Below are 16,945 nucleotides of genomic sequence, written 5' to 3' on the forward strand. Positions count from 1 at the left end.
GAAACAGTGCACCAACCGGAAACATTAAGACATCGTTTTCCTCTCACATTATGACTGAACCGCTGTGTCCACTATTAATAATGCGAATAGAACTACCAATCCAATGGCGAAAGCAGCCGGCCAATATTCTGCCCAACTAACTCGCCGCTCGCCACCTGTGGCTCAACCACGCATTGACAATGGGCAGCGTATGAAGCCTAGCGTGGAGGAAAAATTTGGTGCGAGTAAAAAACCCTAAAAGTCATGTGGTATATATTAAAAAAAATAAGCAGTGAAACAGACTGATCAAGCAAATCCAATGAATGCACTTGATATAGTATACTGCTCAATCACATATTTATACTTTAAAAAAAGCGGCAACAGCTTTCGTACCGCTCACAAAATCATACAAATGAAGGCAGCTAACTTTATCTGTATGCTTGTAGTAAAGCATTGGTACTTGGGTTTTTGGGCAACACGTTTCTGAGCTGAATAGTTTAATTGAGTATAAAATTTATTCTGATATTCATGACATTACTATAATTTTTTTAAATTATGTCGTTTAGTTGTAGTCAAACCTCTGCTCAGCTTGTGAGTACTGGTGAAAACAACACTGCTTTGACCATAGTTTTGCCCAACATCCGGCCACCCCTTAACTACATCTCGTAAAGCTGTCTATGGGTATTGTAGTTGCTGTTTCAGGATACCGTGAACGCACATTTATTGCATGAGCCTGTGACATATACGATTCCAAAAAGAGCAAGGACGCACAACTACCGCTGTGCGTTGGATACTTCCAAATTGCTGTAAAGGCGGCGCGAAGTTTATGCATTCGGGTGAAAGTGTCGGGCAGGTCGTGAAAGGCTACCTCTACTTCTATTTGCTACTTCTATTTAGCACCTGCTTATCCAGAACTGACAGCACGTGGTGTTCCACCACCTCTCCTCAGGGAATTCCGAGGAGACTTTCGTATCCTACTGCATATGCATGGAGAAAAATTTTGCTCTTTTTTGTAGCTGCGGAATTCCTGTTGTAGTCCTTAGAGATAAGCGTTTACATACGCAACCGTTTTCGTGTACTTGCACGTTGGCTCTTCACAGACTGTCGGCAAGCGACACCCTGAATGCTTTGGTAGGCAGGAAGATTTCTTTTTTTTTTTCCATGTGTCGTTTGCTTTCGGCGGAACCCTAGAAAACTGGTTTAGATGACGGGGAGCGCCATGATCACATGTGGACTATATATACGTTCGTGCACGGCGTTCATGTCGGAAGAACCTTGAACTCTTGCATAGGAGTGTTTAAATGAGGGCGCCTCCGCACACCACTCAGTTCTTTCTTCAACGACCAACGACTTACAGGTGCACTTACTGATAGCTAGACACACACACAAAAAAATACACTCAGAAGCACAACCAACGCGAATTTCTATGTAGTGATGGTTTAAGAAAGTTCTACAGAAGCAAGCGAATTTACCTTTTTATAACATATGCCTCCACTCGCGAGAAAACAAAAGTGCAAGAAAAAAGACCACAAATGCTATTTGCTCAGCACTGATTTGCATCCTGAAAAAGCAGCCTTTAGGGCTAATTCGTGCTGTTAACTTATTTAGCTCTGTGTGCTCCGAAGAAGCTGATAACCATATGGTACACTCCGAATAAAAAAGTAAGTGAATATTATTATTATACTCAAATGACTGCTCACGTATAGACCGAACGAGCGTAACGTATGCACGCATAAAACGACTTTAACCGTCTTTCCGCTGACTACATTTGGAAGCTAAATAAAGTTCAACGTTTGGTGCTATAACCCCTGTGGGTCTTTATGTCACCACCGATTTAGAAGCTGGCAGAATGACGCAATTTTTTCGCTTTGCGCAATTCCAGCTGCATTTGCATTCTGAGAGGATTTGCTTCCGATCACATGTTTAGTCTCACTCTTGAACCATATCCTCTCGTTCCAAGGCTTAGAGTTTGCTAAAATTAACTAGAGGGCACTCTGGCGCTGCGATCGTTCAGCGACCATAGGAATCATGGGTAGCACACACATTTGCCTAGTCTTCGTTATTGCCGGTGGCGAATCGTACTTGCGAATTCGTGTAGTGCTGTGTTTCGGTTTTGTTTTGAAAGAAAAATTGAATTCTTTTGAACTTCGTGAGCCGATTTAGAAAGTAAGTCTAAAAAAAAATACAATGGTGAACCGCAACCACTGAACATTTGCTAATACTTTAGCTCCAAGCCACACGAACACACATGGAGCCAAAAGCAGGCCAGAAGTACGAATATTAGACGAATGTGTGTACTACCCATCACTCCCATGCTCGCTGAAGCGCTGTGCGTTGCAGCTCCCATAGACACTATATAGCGCCAGAGTTCCCCCTATATAGTGTATATTAGGAAACTCTATGTTCCAAAGCAACTGCTTTTTGTTGGTTACGAGCACCGCTCTTTTTTTTTAATTTATGCACTGCAATTCAATTTTAGTTCAGGGAATTCTAATTGAAACTCAAGGGCAACAGGCAAGCTCGCAGCCTGGGTGAGGGACTATGCCGGCATGCCGCCCTCCCAAAATGCGATGAAATCGGGCCATCTTGTCTAGAACAAATAAAAAATGTTGGTTTTTGAAGGCCTTCAAAAAGTACCCCCCCCCCCTCCCTCCCTTCACGAAAATTATATCTGGCTACGGGTCTAATACCCGGCATTTTAACAAGTACGATACACGGTAGCGCACACCGGGTTAAGACGCAAACACGGGACACGAAAAAGATGACACAAGTTAATAACAACGCTATCATAAATGTGACCAACCAACTCGCCCACAAGAACATTTTAAGCATTTTACTGCGCTATGAATTGACAATATCAATTGACAACACACTCCAGGAATGAAGCCGTCTATTGGATATCACTAGTGCAACAGATAATGAATCTTTTTTTTCTTCGCTGGAAAAACACCCACATTATTACTGCCATTAATAATAAGCGTTTGTTGTCTCGAAGCGTTTGGTTGTTTAAAGTTTATGACTGTAATGTTGTTTATATCTTGTGTAGTTCGCAATTGTTAGAGTCTTTCTCTAATAAATATCTTGTCTACTTTTGTATTTGTTATATGTAACGTATCAATGGCAAACTATAGTATGATATGTCCCACGTGTACCTTCCCGATGTAAATGTTTTACGGCTATATAGGTGAAGTGTAAATTTTTTATAAATAAATAAACAAATAAATAAATAAATAAATAAATAAATCTATTCATAATGAGCCTTTTCAAACAGCAGAAAGCTTCTGTTTGGCTTTCACCTGCCAAACTAAACTGTGAATGCGGTGCACCATTGCTGGACTTGATGCACGAAATAGTGCATGTCACAATTTCTGCGAAATCGATGTATACCTGACAATATTGTGGGCACCTGACTGTACCACTATTAAAACTTGCGTATTGAAGTTGAATGTAGCGTGTTCCTGTTATCAACTACATTGTTGTCTTATTACAAAAATGCGTTATATCCGACATTTTCTGAACCATATTATTTTATTCTGTGCCCAAACTTGAAGCCAGGTGTGAGAACAAAATTGCCGCAGGAAAATATTCTGTTTCAGCGAATAAGTTCGGCCAACACTAAAATACTCGCACAAAAGGCCACCAAAGTCGCGCTGCTTAGTAAAATGCAGATACCGGCACTTTCAGTGTCAATTTGTTAAACACAATTGCATGTGGCAACTATTTTTCACCATGAACGCTCCAGTTAAATATCAAAATAGCTTAACTCTAAGCAGCTCATGATGTTTTTACAGTTACTTTTGATTTCGAATGCGAAGTGTCACCCCAATCAACTCAGGAATATGCATCATGGTTAGCAGCGCAACTAAATCACACAAAAATAAGGAGACACGGCACAGCGCTGAGCCACGCGTTTCGCTTACATTCACGCTGTTTGCCACGATGGATCCGTACCAATTCGCTCAGTTTCCTATTCTGCTTAAAGTAATATGCATTGGACCAAATCATGCAGTGAAAAACCACACACAGAAACACTTTTTAATGGGAGCGATGTACACGAACATTTAGGAATTTCTGTCATAACGATTTATACGACCACATTATTTCCTATTTCCAACTTCGATGAGCTCAGAGGCAGAATATTCCCGGAAAACCAAGAACCATGACGCATATTGAGGTGTTCACGGAAGCTATCATGCCTATCGTTCGCATGTGAGTTCACATTCTTCGAGCCACAACGAGGCAACTTTTTCACCGAAACGCAGTTGCAAGAATAAGGAAAGCAGGCGAAACTTGTTTTGAAGCTTACTACGAGTAAGCGCTGAATACCACCTCGTAAACAACCCGTTGTGCTGGCGTAAAGCAAGCGCGAGTATGTACTTCTTCCTTCGTAGAAGCCGCCACCGGTAAACAAAGTGAAGGGTCAAACGCCGTCTCTCTCGAACTAGCACACGTAACGCGATGAATTATTGCTGTCTCTTCCAATCCAAGGCAGTACGTCTGCGCTACAGAAACCGGCCGTTGCCCTAGAACTTTTGTCGCATAAGGTTGCTTCAAGAATCTAATACCCTTGTTATACAGGCAGCCTAAACCACGGTTACGCTAACCGCGGTTACGTTAGCCGCGGTTCGTTGGTAATGCCGCTAACCGTGGTTTTAAGAAACCAAGATCTGCAACCTCGGTTAGGCAGATAACCGAGAAAATGACGGCGCTCACCACCGCTGAATGCAAGCCGGCGAGCGCGCGTGAAAAATCCACGAGCTGGAAGGCACGAACCACGCAAGCCTGATAAGCATGTGGGAAAATTATTTGAGTGATATACGGAGCACGTCAGCAATGCAAAGGTGTATGTGGCAAAACAGCCGAGTTGAACGCCGAACTTCCGCCTGACGCAGAGTACTTGACGCCAAAGCAAGTCCGGAAGAAGATGGACAATCTGAACAAGAAGTACCGATAAGTACATGAATATACTAGTGGGCACATTTGACATTTTTGCCTGGCTCCTTGCTGCCGAATGTATTCCGAGCAGATATACGCAAGGAAGTGGCTCTGTGGATTGTTCTACGCCAGACGGCGTTAGCCACCTTAACCGAGGATGCTTTCGCACTATGTAATATCGGCGAACTGTGGTTGGCGCTAACCGCGGTTCAACGCGGTCAACCGTGGCTGCAGGGTCGCAATCGCGCTTGCTTTGCCTGTTTAACATGGGTATGAGGCGGTCGAAGAACGTCGTGCTTTAGGAAAGCATGGACAGACGACTAAGCTGCCACTTTACGGTTGCTCGCAGAGTTCCGGCAATATATCCGATTATGTTCCAGATTTTCAGGCGGTTTTCAATAAGTTAACGACATTAAGACAAATAAACACAAATATAGCAAACAGTTCATTGAAGAAGGGTTTCGGCCATGATTTAAAGCAAATTAGGCACATGTAAAAATGTTGTCAATAAGCGTAAAATATTCGTTTCAATACAAATTTTCTAGCTTTCTTAACGAACTTTTCCAACCACTATAAAGTATGGCTGGTTACAATTTCCTGCAAAACCTTATGACACAATCCACCATTATATTTAAATTATTTTTGCAAACATAAAATGTTAAACAAGATGGTTTTATTGTCAGTTCTCAAGCTGCGGCATATATACTAGAAGGGCCAATATATAGTTCTTCTTCAAGTACATTGCAACTTCTGAGAAAAGACAATTTATTCCTAACAATTTTTCAAGATAACGTCAAATTGACAATTTTATACTGGCACTGTAAAGTATATTTGCACCATTATATATTTGGAGTGTTTCTATGCTATCCTCGAGACATTCTAATAATTTTAGGTGCGTTGGTCTCGTCAAGGTTGACGCTGGAATAAATTAGAACACCGAAGGTTCGCTGGCGTGCATTTAAACGCGAGTACAAAGGAGATCTCGCATTGCGAGCAAGTTGAAGAGGAGCAGCGGTGGTCGAAAAAAATATTCCACGTGTTTCTTCTTAGCAGTACAACACTTTACGTATACTCTACCTCGGTAATATATATATATATATATATATATATATATATATATATATATATATATATATATATATATATATATATATATATATATATATATATATATATATATATATATATATATTTATATATATATATATATATATATAAGGAAGCTTCTTCATTTAAATAAATACCTGCGCTCATTTACGCATGCTGGTTTCGAAATCGCTCCCGCGAAGTGAGTTTACAATAAAACACGAGCACTCGCTAATTTTTATGCATTTGCAATAGTTTCTGAGTGCTAACTGGCATTGGGGTTCTCGATCGAGAACCAGTATTGGCCATGTCTTTTACGAAGGACTAGGTTAACTTACACAAGTGTAAGACAATGAAGTGGAATAATCTGTCATAACAATCGAGCACAACAGTTAGGAGCGAGTAAGCCACGGTACTCAACCGCCAAGGCAGGAGTCCAAACTAATCTCCGTCAGTTGTCCGCAGTCCCAGAATTTAGTCCCTCAAGCGTCGGACCAGGTAAGGAGGTAAGAGCAGTCGAGGAGGAGAAGTGTTCATAGGTCGGGCAAAACCGTGGAGCTCACTGGGACACACTTATGCACCATATTTTGCACTTTGGACTCACTCGGCCTCAGAGTGATCACAATTCTCCTCAGCCCGATTCACTCGCACTAACGCTCAGCGAAATATTACTCTGCCGTACTTGCTCTGACTAACGGCTCGATCCGAGCCTGAATGAGTCCGACTGAGTCGACTCTGTTCGCAGACCCATGGTTCAGACTCAGTGTCAGAAGATGTTACCCTTAAAAGCGTCCATATTTCTCATATGCTGCTGATTACTTAAGAAGATTTGGGGCTTAAATTTTATATGATGACATGTCGATATTAATTTTAAAAATGAGTAAAACTAATGTTGGCCCTGACTCCAAAATACAGTTTTTTGCTTCACAGTTGTCTTCCAACAAATGGTGACCACGTGGAGTTCCTCACAAAAACAGTAATTTATACCAATCAAGCTTCTTGAGCTCATGAACATGCTTAATATAAAAGTTCAAAAACGCGAGGCCTGCGCGCAAGGGTCAGCACAGTCACGGCTAAAGCTATAAGATCGGCGTTTCAAAGACTTTTCAAAAGACTAATTGAGTAACTACTGCAAGCACACTTGCTTGGTGCTCACTACGACATTAATGATAAAAATTTTAGGGTATACTAGGCTGGCGTTCACAATGCTATTTTTCGTCATTCTTGTAAGAAGCGTGGTATTCGCTAAACTTCTGCGAGGAATTTTGTGCCTTTTGTTCATGCAGTGGTTGAAGGTGATGAGGAATTATGCCTGAAGTGGGTATGCGCCACAGTTATTAGCCAAACAAAAACAAGCTTTTGTAATGGGTTCGAGCGTCGAATTACAAATTCATTGGGCTAATCGCGTTATGCGACGACTGCTTGTTATATCGCTGTTTTGAAACGCTTTACACGTCGTATTAACGTGATTGCTTTCTTGACATCAAGCCTGCCTAAGGCAAGTTTGCTAACAAGTCACAAGCACCGGCGTAGCTGCTAGATAACTGGGCTCGCACCTTGTGGAGCCGCGGGTACGAGCCCCACTGTGTCATTGGTACCATATAGGTGTTTTTTTTTTCTATTTTTTTGCGATCTAGTTACGGACATCGGCGGCGGCGGCGGTGGCGGACAACTACGGCGCTGCGCGAGACCCGAGTTGTGACCAGCCCACCCATGTGAACCATGGGCGGGCTGCGGGCCGCATGAGGCTTGCGGTCCGGGTTTCCGATACCCCGGCGCTAAGCCAATGCACTGCTATACGCACGATCAAGCAAACTGGACTCTTGGCCATAGCGGCAGCATTTTGACGGGCAAAAATGCAAGAAGTGGTGTGTACTTCAGTTTCAATGCTCGTTAATTACCCACTTGGGGTGCAATTTATCCGGTTTCGTTCAATACAGCATGCTCCATGGTCGAATAGTTGTTATTAGCCAATAGTATGGGAATTTATTTCAACAGGACGCACCTCATGCATAGTACGTGTAAGAACTGTGTATTATTTTGTATCAATTGATCATTAAAAAAATAGGTGCCTCTTTGTCAGTCTTTTTTTCAGAGGAGACGTCGGTAGATACCATCATCGCGAACGATTTCCTCTTCCTTGTATTCGAGTACGAAGAGAAAAGCAGAAATAACAAAAAACTGCTACATCAACACATGACAACCTCTCGAAAAACCACAGTAACAAATCGCTATACAGTTTTCTCTCAGTGCGCTTTTAGGCTTCTGCGCTTAAGCTTGTGATAACTTAGGCCTTCGGAGACTAATCATGACATCGCAATCCGCACTGCAGCGTGGAAGGTGAATAATCGAGCTTTTATTTCCGCACTAATTACAAAGGCTAAGACCAGTTGCCGTTCGTCTGTTCTTTTGGTATACTAGCCCCAGCGAAGTACAACAGACCCATTTTAGCCGCATTGTAAAGGCAACTTCAATCGCGTTTCACAATCTGTAATTCTCCGCGAGCGTCATCTTCAATAGCATTTGTGTCAACCACACTACTCAACTGCAAATCTTTTTTTTTCTCTTGGTGATCTAGACGCAGACGGAGAATTTTTCGACGAAATGAACCCCCAATCGCTAACGACAAGTGACGGCGTCTGCTAGCCCAAACAACTGCCTTAAGTGCGTACGGTTGCTTAAACTCTTCGATGATTCCGAACCGAAAGACGCGATGCCTGCAATGTTTCCTCTTCTTATTGCGCGACGAATATTCGAAGCCCACTATCTATTCTCGGAGAGGGAGAAGAAAAACGACGAGTGTCCTGTTTTCGCCACATTCGCCGGCACCGACGGCGTCCGGTGGGGACGTCAAGCTCGGCCGACAGCAGCAGCTGGAGCCCAGTCACGCCGTCGTGTAGGTCAGCTGGGGCTCCTGATCGACGATGCTCCGTGCTCCGCATGCCGATTGCGTCGAGACAGGGGTTTCCCCGGCTGAGCCTTTCCAGCGCCAGAGGGTTGAAGGTCCTTCCTGCTGCGGCTAAGACCTTCTCCTCGTCAGACCGTTGGAATCGCGTCAAAGCAGCCCTACGGCAGCAATAGCTATCGCTGGCAATGGTGTGGATGGGAAATTTGCCCGCCCACGTACGCCGAGGCACGCAGTTCACTTTCGTTCGGATAATTACTGCCAAGGAATATTTAGAATATTCAGACGCTCGTGTGAAGTGGTGATCAATCGTGGTCAATCATTGTGCGCAATGCACTCGCGCGGCGCTGACCATCGTTAAGTATGGCGTTCTCAGAACAGAAATGATATAGCAGTCCTTGAGTTTGCTCAGCAACCACGATGGGCACCATAAAAAATGCCCAGCGTACACATTTCATCACTAGTTCACCAGGTTCCTTCAGCATCGATGTGCAGCCCATTGTGGCAACCGCCCAAATGAGGCGTAAGCACTGCGCATATAAACATGAGGAATCCGTCCTAAGCACGAAGTCTTTCGCCAAGACCTTTAAGTGTGTGACGTACAAGTGCACCGACAGGAAAGATAATGCACCTAAGGCGTATATAGCATACCAACGGGTTGCATTCCTTAGAAATGCTTGTTTGTTGAAATAGAAACTAGACTGCGTTTGGTTCTTGTTTGTTGATACGTAACCATCACGGGTGTTTGCGTGGGAACGGTGACTTGAGATGTCAGCAAGAAAGTATTTGTTACGGTCGCCATGTCTACGTTTTCACCACTCGCTGAAATGTTTCTGTAGGACAGAAGGCGTACCACCTGATACGCACGTGAGCTTCAGGAATACGCGATGGCATGCTCCAAAAGAAAAGAGAACATGAACCGACAAGTCTTTTGCTTTTTCCTGCACTAGCACCACGTTTTGTGTAAACCCACACACAAGCTAAGGCTGAAAAGTCACACTCGGTTCACCGCTATTTAAGGACCTTGACCCCGAGTTTCAGGCAGCGTCAAATATATTTAGTAAAATAAATATATTACATAGCTTATTTTTCAAGGCTCAAGATGTTTACATAACTCACTCACCAAATACTTTTTTTTCTAAATCTAGTGCAGTGATATGTTAGCCACTCATAGACAAAACCTTATTTAAAACTGACAGGCGATTACGTCAAGAAATATGAGTAGCCTGACACCGAACTTACACCCTTCATTAGACAGCGGCATTACGGAGAATTGGCGAGAATAATTTGCTGTCTGAAGGTTTGTTCGATCTCATCAAGCTCCCAAACTAAACTGCGCACGTAGTAATCAGAAGTCTGGGAACCAGAAATCTGTATGGTAATTTGACAGTAGCCAAATTGCTGTCGTTGAAAATAAATAATCGTGTACCGTCTCTTCTTTCCGGCCACTAGTCAAATATGAAAAGCGGGTAAGTACGCCCTTCCCTCATTTCTCGCTTTTTTTCCCCTAGAATTCAGCCTTTCTTGCCACTGATTTTACTCAACAATAAAAATATGAAATCGGAAACAAAGCCGCGTGAAAGACGGAGCACATGTGAATAGGACACAAACAACTGTGACATCGGTTGCGTCCTCCTTTTCTCTTGTGTTCCCGTCACTCGTGCTGTTTTGTTTCCAATGCGTCGTACCCACGCGCCCAAGCATTGGTTTTAGCAGCAAACACAGCAAAACATGGACGTACCACCACCTGTGCGAGTGGCATCATCCGACCACACGTGGTGTATCTTTTAGGTACAACTGTAACCTTCTCAAAGCTCACCAGAAAAACTAACGCTCATAAACAAAATGATTGAAGCGCCGTTTGACTACCATATTACTCTCCAAAGTGGTGGACCCCCTTCCCCCCTCCCACTCCTGTGCGTACAATGTACTGGAGTTCGTGGTTATAAATGTACCGGCGTCGTAGTAAAACGTAGATACATGCCAGGGTAATGGCAGCAGGCTGTGTACCCCTGGTTTATTTTCGCTTCTTCGGGTGACGTCAGCCACGTGTTTCGGGTGAAGCGAAGCGATACATTTGGGAAACAGCAGTTCCCTAGCTTTGTGCTGCTACATTTTTTTTCATATTGAAGTAGTCAAATACATCACACAATTCGGGACCGAATTTGGACAGATGTTACATGATATTGTATATTAGTCCTGTAGCTATGGAAGGGGAAGGGAGGTTTTTCTGGTAGCTTTCCTCCAAATTTGGATGGAGAGGGGTGTTCTACTCAAAATAAATAATGAAAATACAGGTTTTTCAAAGCCTCCCACAGGTTCCTTGCCCCGATTCTCCTAAAAAAAAAACAAATTCCAGGCTACAAACATGTAAAAAATAGAGCAAAATAAAAGCTAGTGCTACATTCATTCACTTTGGTATGTACCAATACACAAAACTAATTTACCATTTACATTTTTGTTTACAAACTCGAGTGAGTGGCTGTTAAAATATAGTGTACTATATTTTTAAATAAAATAAGTCGCGTCAAAATCAAGCACGTTTTATGATTTGAAATGTTTTTTGTTTCGTGTAACACTCAACAGCCCTGCGAACTGATCGGCGTACACCCTCAATCATGACGCACGAGAAACGATGTTTAAGAAGGTTGCTTCTAAACGTTCATTAAAGTTCACGGAAGTGCGTCATCATCGATATTATGTGGCATAGCCGTGGATATTGGCAGGAATTGTTTGAAGAGGCCGAGCTAGTACATAAAATTCCAAGTGGGAAACCTATGTTATGTAGAGTTACTTGTTTAATATTCTGAGCTTATTTGTTAAGACTCATTGCGATGTTCTTGTATCAGCTACGTTTATTTTACCAGTTTCTTCTTCACTGATATTAAGAACCGCATATCAGGGAAAATACTCCCTTCGTTGACGTTTCTGCAACGTGATACGCAGAAAATCAGTTTCTTCGCCGTCAGAAAAAAGTTTGTGTTTTATTTATTTATTTATTCCTTATTTTAATATGCTGCAGCCCAAGTACAGGGTCATATCAGGAGTGGATGATTAATACAGGACGAAAGCAACGGAGAGAAAAAAGCAATAGTATAAAACTGAAGTACATTAAAGCAATATGCAAGAAAACAACACATATGTTCGAAGTTGTTAGTTGCGGCATCATTGAAATCTTTTTGTGGTAGTGAGCAAATCCTCCTTGGTAGGGTATTCCAGAGCTCTATATTACGTGAAAAAAAATTTAATGTGTTTGTACGAGAAAATGAAGGCTTTATGTTCAAGTTGTGGGAGCAGCGGGTGCAAGTCTTGTACGTTAACACTATGTTGTTATCGCCAAGGATGCTGGTGGAGGAGTTGATAATCGTATATAATAGTTTTAAAGATTCAATTCAGTAAGGAGAATGCAATAATACAATGCTTAGAGAATTGCAGGGCCTGTGATGGTGAGAACTTGTGGCTGTAGGTACGGCACATGAAACGGATGGCTTTACGTTGGACGGTGTGCAGCATTTTGAGGTCACCTTAACTTAGGTCATCTAAGAGCCAGTTTAAGTTAACTAAACACAATTTATTAGCAATTTATTATGCGGTATAAGAGAGATCGAATGGTAAGAACACCTAATTCGTGAGGGTCAATTAGAAGTGATGAAGAGTTATTTGCACTCATTAAAAATATGCAGTAATGTTCCTGTGTTTTCTTGCGTTACGGTATGTTATTAAGTAGTCCCTATAGTGTATATAGTATGTCCGTAATACTTGACCCGATTTGCTTGTTTGTACTCCGCTATTCTAACCCAAATATTTTAAATTTATCCTCTCATGTACAACTTGTCTGTGCCACCTCTGTATTGTGCTTTTGTTTCGAGCCATTGTTTTATGCTTGTTTTAGCTGTCTTCTTAATCATGTCGCGATAAGTGACTAACGAGTTCCCGATCTCACTGACTGTCATTTTTTTTAGTAGTGTAGATGCACAAAGTGTGTATTTTTTTTTTTTGCGAGGAAGCTTTCATAAAGAATCTTGAATTCTACGCACGCTGCAACTCTTAGCTAACTGCGTGCACAGACCTGGTGACCATCACTATATAGTCAAAACAACTTTGTTATACTTCACTTTCAAATTTCGATGAATTTAGCAGCTTTCAAAGCTTACCATGCATTTACGTTTCAAAATAGACTCAACTGATGGTCCTACAAAGTGCTAATAGAGAATATACGTGTTCTGTACCTCTGTCGGCTTTCTTCATGCAATTAAAAGTGCATTTTCAGACGCCGAACAATACGCACCTCCAATCAAAAGCCGCTAAAGTCATCCCTTCCACAACATTAAATGTTCATTGGTGACTCTTTGCATGACCTGAATATACACGTAGCGACCAACATTTCGCAAGAAAATTCAGCATTCTTCCTCATAGCACTCATAAATTTAGATAAATCGATCGTACAGACATGTTATAAAACTAAAAGCTACGAATCGGTATGTCAGTTACGTCATAAAACATACAAGTGGTAAAAAAAGTTCGGCAAATCCCCCACCTTGTCGGAGTCAGTTTTATGCGAAACCCTCAGCGAGTGTTTTAAGGTAGGCATGCATAAATTTGATAGTGTGGTAGTTGTGTGCTCATTGTGGCCTTGCTAGTGACGGCCACTTGGCGTTTAAAGGGCAACTGATGATCTGACGTAAAATCAGCACTCATGATAGATCACATCCTTCAGTATTGGCAAAAGGTAGTGACCTTTACGGTGCAATGATGTGAATGTCATAAGTAGCTTCTGCTAGCGTACTTCTCCGGGGTCGAACAGATACATGAATGATAACATGCTGAATGGTAGAAATACAAATGTAACATTTCTTAGTGTGCCACAAAAGCAGCGCCAACACTTGAACAAGAGTTTACGTTAACGCGACATGACGCTTTTATCGCAGGGCTACATATGTGATCTTTATCGCTTTATTATGGATTACGTAACCGGCCCTGGAACGACAACTATCGTTGCGCTCACATAACGGCAGCATACGGTATTTTTCCCATGCAGTTTCGAGACCATGCGTTGCTCATTGGCAGAATACCTGACTGCCACGCATAACTTTCGAGATCGATTATTGCTGGAACCTCTATTTTTATTATTTGCATTAGTCGGGTCAACACTCGTGATGTTAGTTTTGCTTAACGCATACCGCGACACTTACGCATACCCGCATACCACGGCCCCTGGTGTACGAGTGTATGCCACAGCTCTTTTCCAGAAAGTAATATTCGCCAAGCCTTTTACCTTCCCATACCAAGTTTTGTTTACATACAGTTAATGACATACGCAGATATACAGATACACAGATAGATAGATAGATAGATAGATAGATAGATAGATAGATAGATAGATAGATAGATAGATAGATAGATAGATAGATAGATAGATAGGGACACCCAAAGTATGTTGGTTCGCTACGAGATGCATTATAAGATTCTTAGTCGACGCCATCGGACTACAGAGCACCGTTTCTACGCTTCAAAATAGACGGTTCCCATTATTTAAAAGCCAGCACGCTTACACACCTGATATTGCGACAGAACACCGGGCGGCGTCGAACACCTGTGCCGCGGGGATTCACTAGCATAAATTAAGACAAACACTCAAGCGCTTAAAATGCTCTTTCCGTGCAAACGGAAGGATCAGAGAGGGCACGCCTGCTGTATTCGAAGCGATTGGTCTTGGCCCAATTCCGCATTGCATTTCGATGCTACTGTAGTTCTTGTTGGGACTTGGCTGCCCAAGTGAAGCCATATTTGCTGCCCATTTGCAGACTGTTTCTCGCATACGCATATCTGTGCAAGTGTCAAACTTATTCATGACTTAGCAAGAAAACGGATTTCATTAGCAAAAAAGCGGTGGGTTGTGCACCGAGGTACCAATTAAAGCATTTGTGAGTGGGCTCAGCCGGCTGCCTCGAGGGACGCTTAGCGGCCTTGGGATTTTTCCACGCGCGTTTGTGCGCAATTTTATTCGAGCGACTACTTTCGCGTGTGCGTTACACACCTCAAATGTCGATAGCGTGGATCGCCGTCTAGTCCTTATGCAAATACAAAATCGATGCTTTAAGCAGCAAGACATTTTGAGCAAGCATCTTGAGCAAGCACTCGGGCAAACTTTTCGGTTTCGCTAAACTTGCACACAGCATAAGAAACAGCATGGACGAATGTACAATCTGATGTTTCATCGATTTTAACGAAGAGAGTACTAATCAAGGGATCGAAACTGTTGGTTAAATGTGCGCTTAACGATTTTTGCCTATTGTGAAATCAGTGCATGCGGAAGACATCTCTAATTGCCACACTGAACATGGACTGCCTGAATTGCATATTTATGGCCGATAAACTTAAGAATTCCTAATATCACCGACCTAAGATGCCGGCGCGTAGACAGAAAGTTTTTGTCGGCTGGAGAAGGGGGCACTTTTTTCATTTCGGCAAGGGCACCCCCTTGAGATAGTCATTTCTTGCCCTCTATGTCATGGCAACTAAACATTTCGGGGGGGGGGGGGGGGGGGCACAGGCCCGGTGTGCCAGCCCCTGGCTACTTCTCTGATAGGATGGGTACGTCGGCGCTCTCATAATGTGGTCGTATGGATACCGAAGCTGTGAACGATCAAATTTTGGTGACAGTTCGGCTACCACTTAAAACATTTCGCGTTACCTCACTGAGACGGAACAGGCTCACAGCGCGAATCATAGAGTGGTAAGTTTGATTTGAAGCGATGAACACCATTCTTTATCCTAGTACATTTAATGTTGTGGTCTTCCAGCTCAAACACTTGCTTTTTATTTTGACACTCACGTCTCAGTAGCTTTGTTATGCAAACGGACGCGGTAGGTGTGACGCGCTGCGGCTATATTTACCTCTGTTGCGTGCTCGAAACTTTCCCCGCGGTGTTGACAATCCGAGTGCACCGGAAGTTCGATGCAGCGCGCTACGGCGAACCGAGCGCGCGAGTACACGCTTCCGCCGTAAACGCCGCCTTTCGTTACCGGCAAGCTTGATTGATGGCCTCAATCTCGCTCCAGGTGGCTGATCAATTTGTCAAGTTGATCGAGAGCGTGATGACTGCCCACTGCCGACTAACAGAGGCGCTTCAAGCACGAAAGAGTTAAAGCCACCGTAAAACGACAGGTTGAAGATCTGCGACGCTGATGGAGATTTTTGCGACAAGGTCTCTCTTTCTGAATGAGAAAACTTGCGGGCGGTGACGCGATAGGAATGAAGAAGTGAAGCTTAGTAGCAGCTTCCGGATGGTACGCATTTACCGTTTCGTTAGTCTTTTATACCTAATTTATAGCCCTATTTCCGACTCGCTCACAAAAGGTCACGTGCACTTTCCCGCCACAGACGTACACAGGCCATGACCGTGCTCGTTGTCCTCTTTTAAAACAGTTTTGTTACACCGCGTAAAAACGGCAGCGCGGTTTTCATCTATTATCATATACAAAGAAGCCATGCGTTTAGTAACGTGCACATCGATTATGTACACAACTCCGTTTATGCGGCCCACATATCATGCGATCGCGCACGCAGGGCACAAACCTAACGACTTAGCGAAGGCGTTATAAAAGGCTAACCTGAGGGCAGGGTATTCCGATCCACGGACGCAGCAAGAAGCAAGGACCAAAAGTAGCAGCGCCAGCGCCGCAAACCGAAGGGCACTCGGGGTAGGCATGTTTCTGCGCGGCATCGCGTCGCTGCTCGGCGCGCGCGTCAAGAGAGGGGTTGTCGATGGGGCCAGCCGCCGTTCGAACGGGCTTCTCCTTCTCTCTGCTGTCACCTGTCCTCCTCCTCACCTGTACACATCCTTCGTTGGCGTGATACCGCCACGAGCAGACCAGCCACCCCCCTCTCGCACCAGCGGGGCTGCCCCTTTTGCCCGCACGCCAACCGAAGGCTCTGACGTAGAGGCACGCAAACACGAAATGAAGAAACCAGTTTCCTCCAGTTTCGGGCAACAAGGGTAAAGCTAAACAGCTTAAGGGGTGCGAGAAAATCGTCGC

The 16,945-nt window shown here is 43.4% G+C and overlaps 1 protein-coding gene across 3 annotated transcripts in view; it reads right to left on the reverse strand.

Annotated features, from left to right (window-relative positions):
- LOC119174141 (mannan-binding lectin serine protease 1) overlaps window positions 1-16,676 on the reverse strand; it is a 115,634-nt gene extending 98,958 nt beyond the window's left edge. For all 3 annotated transcript variants that reach the window (XM_037424960.2, XM_037424959.2, XM_037424958.2), the window contains exon 1: window positions 16,520-16,676. In XM_037424960.2, coding sequence (XP_037280857.2) covers window positions 16,520-16,632 — 113 coding nt within the window. In that variant the 5' untranslated portion in view covers window positions 16,633-16,676. The remainder of the gene's footprint in view (window positions 1-16,519) is intronic.
- Between the last annotated feature and the right edge of the window lie 269 nt (window positions 16,677-16,945).

This window comes from Rhipicephalus microplus, chromosome 5, assembly GCF_043290135.1.
Source record: "Rhipicephalus microplus isolate Deutch F79 chromosome 5, USDA_Rmic, whole genome shotgun sequence".
Taxonomy (NCBI): domain Eukaryota; kingdom Metazoa; phylum Arthropoda; class Arachnida; order Ixodida; family Ixodidae; genus Rhipicephalus; species Rhipicephalus microplus.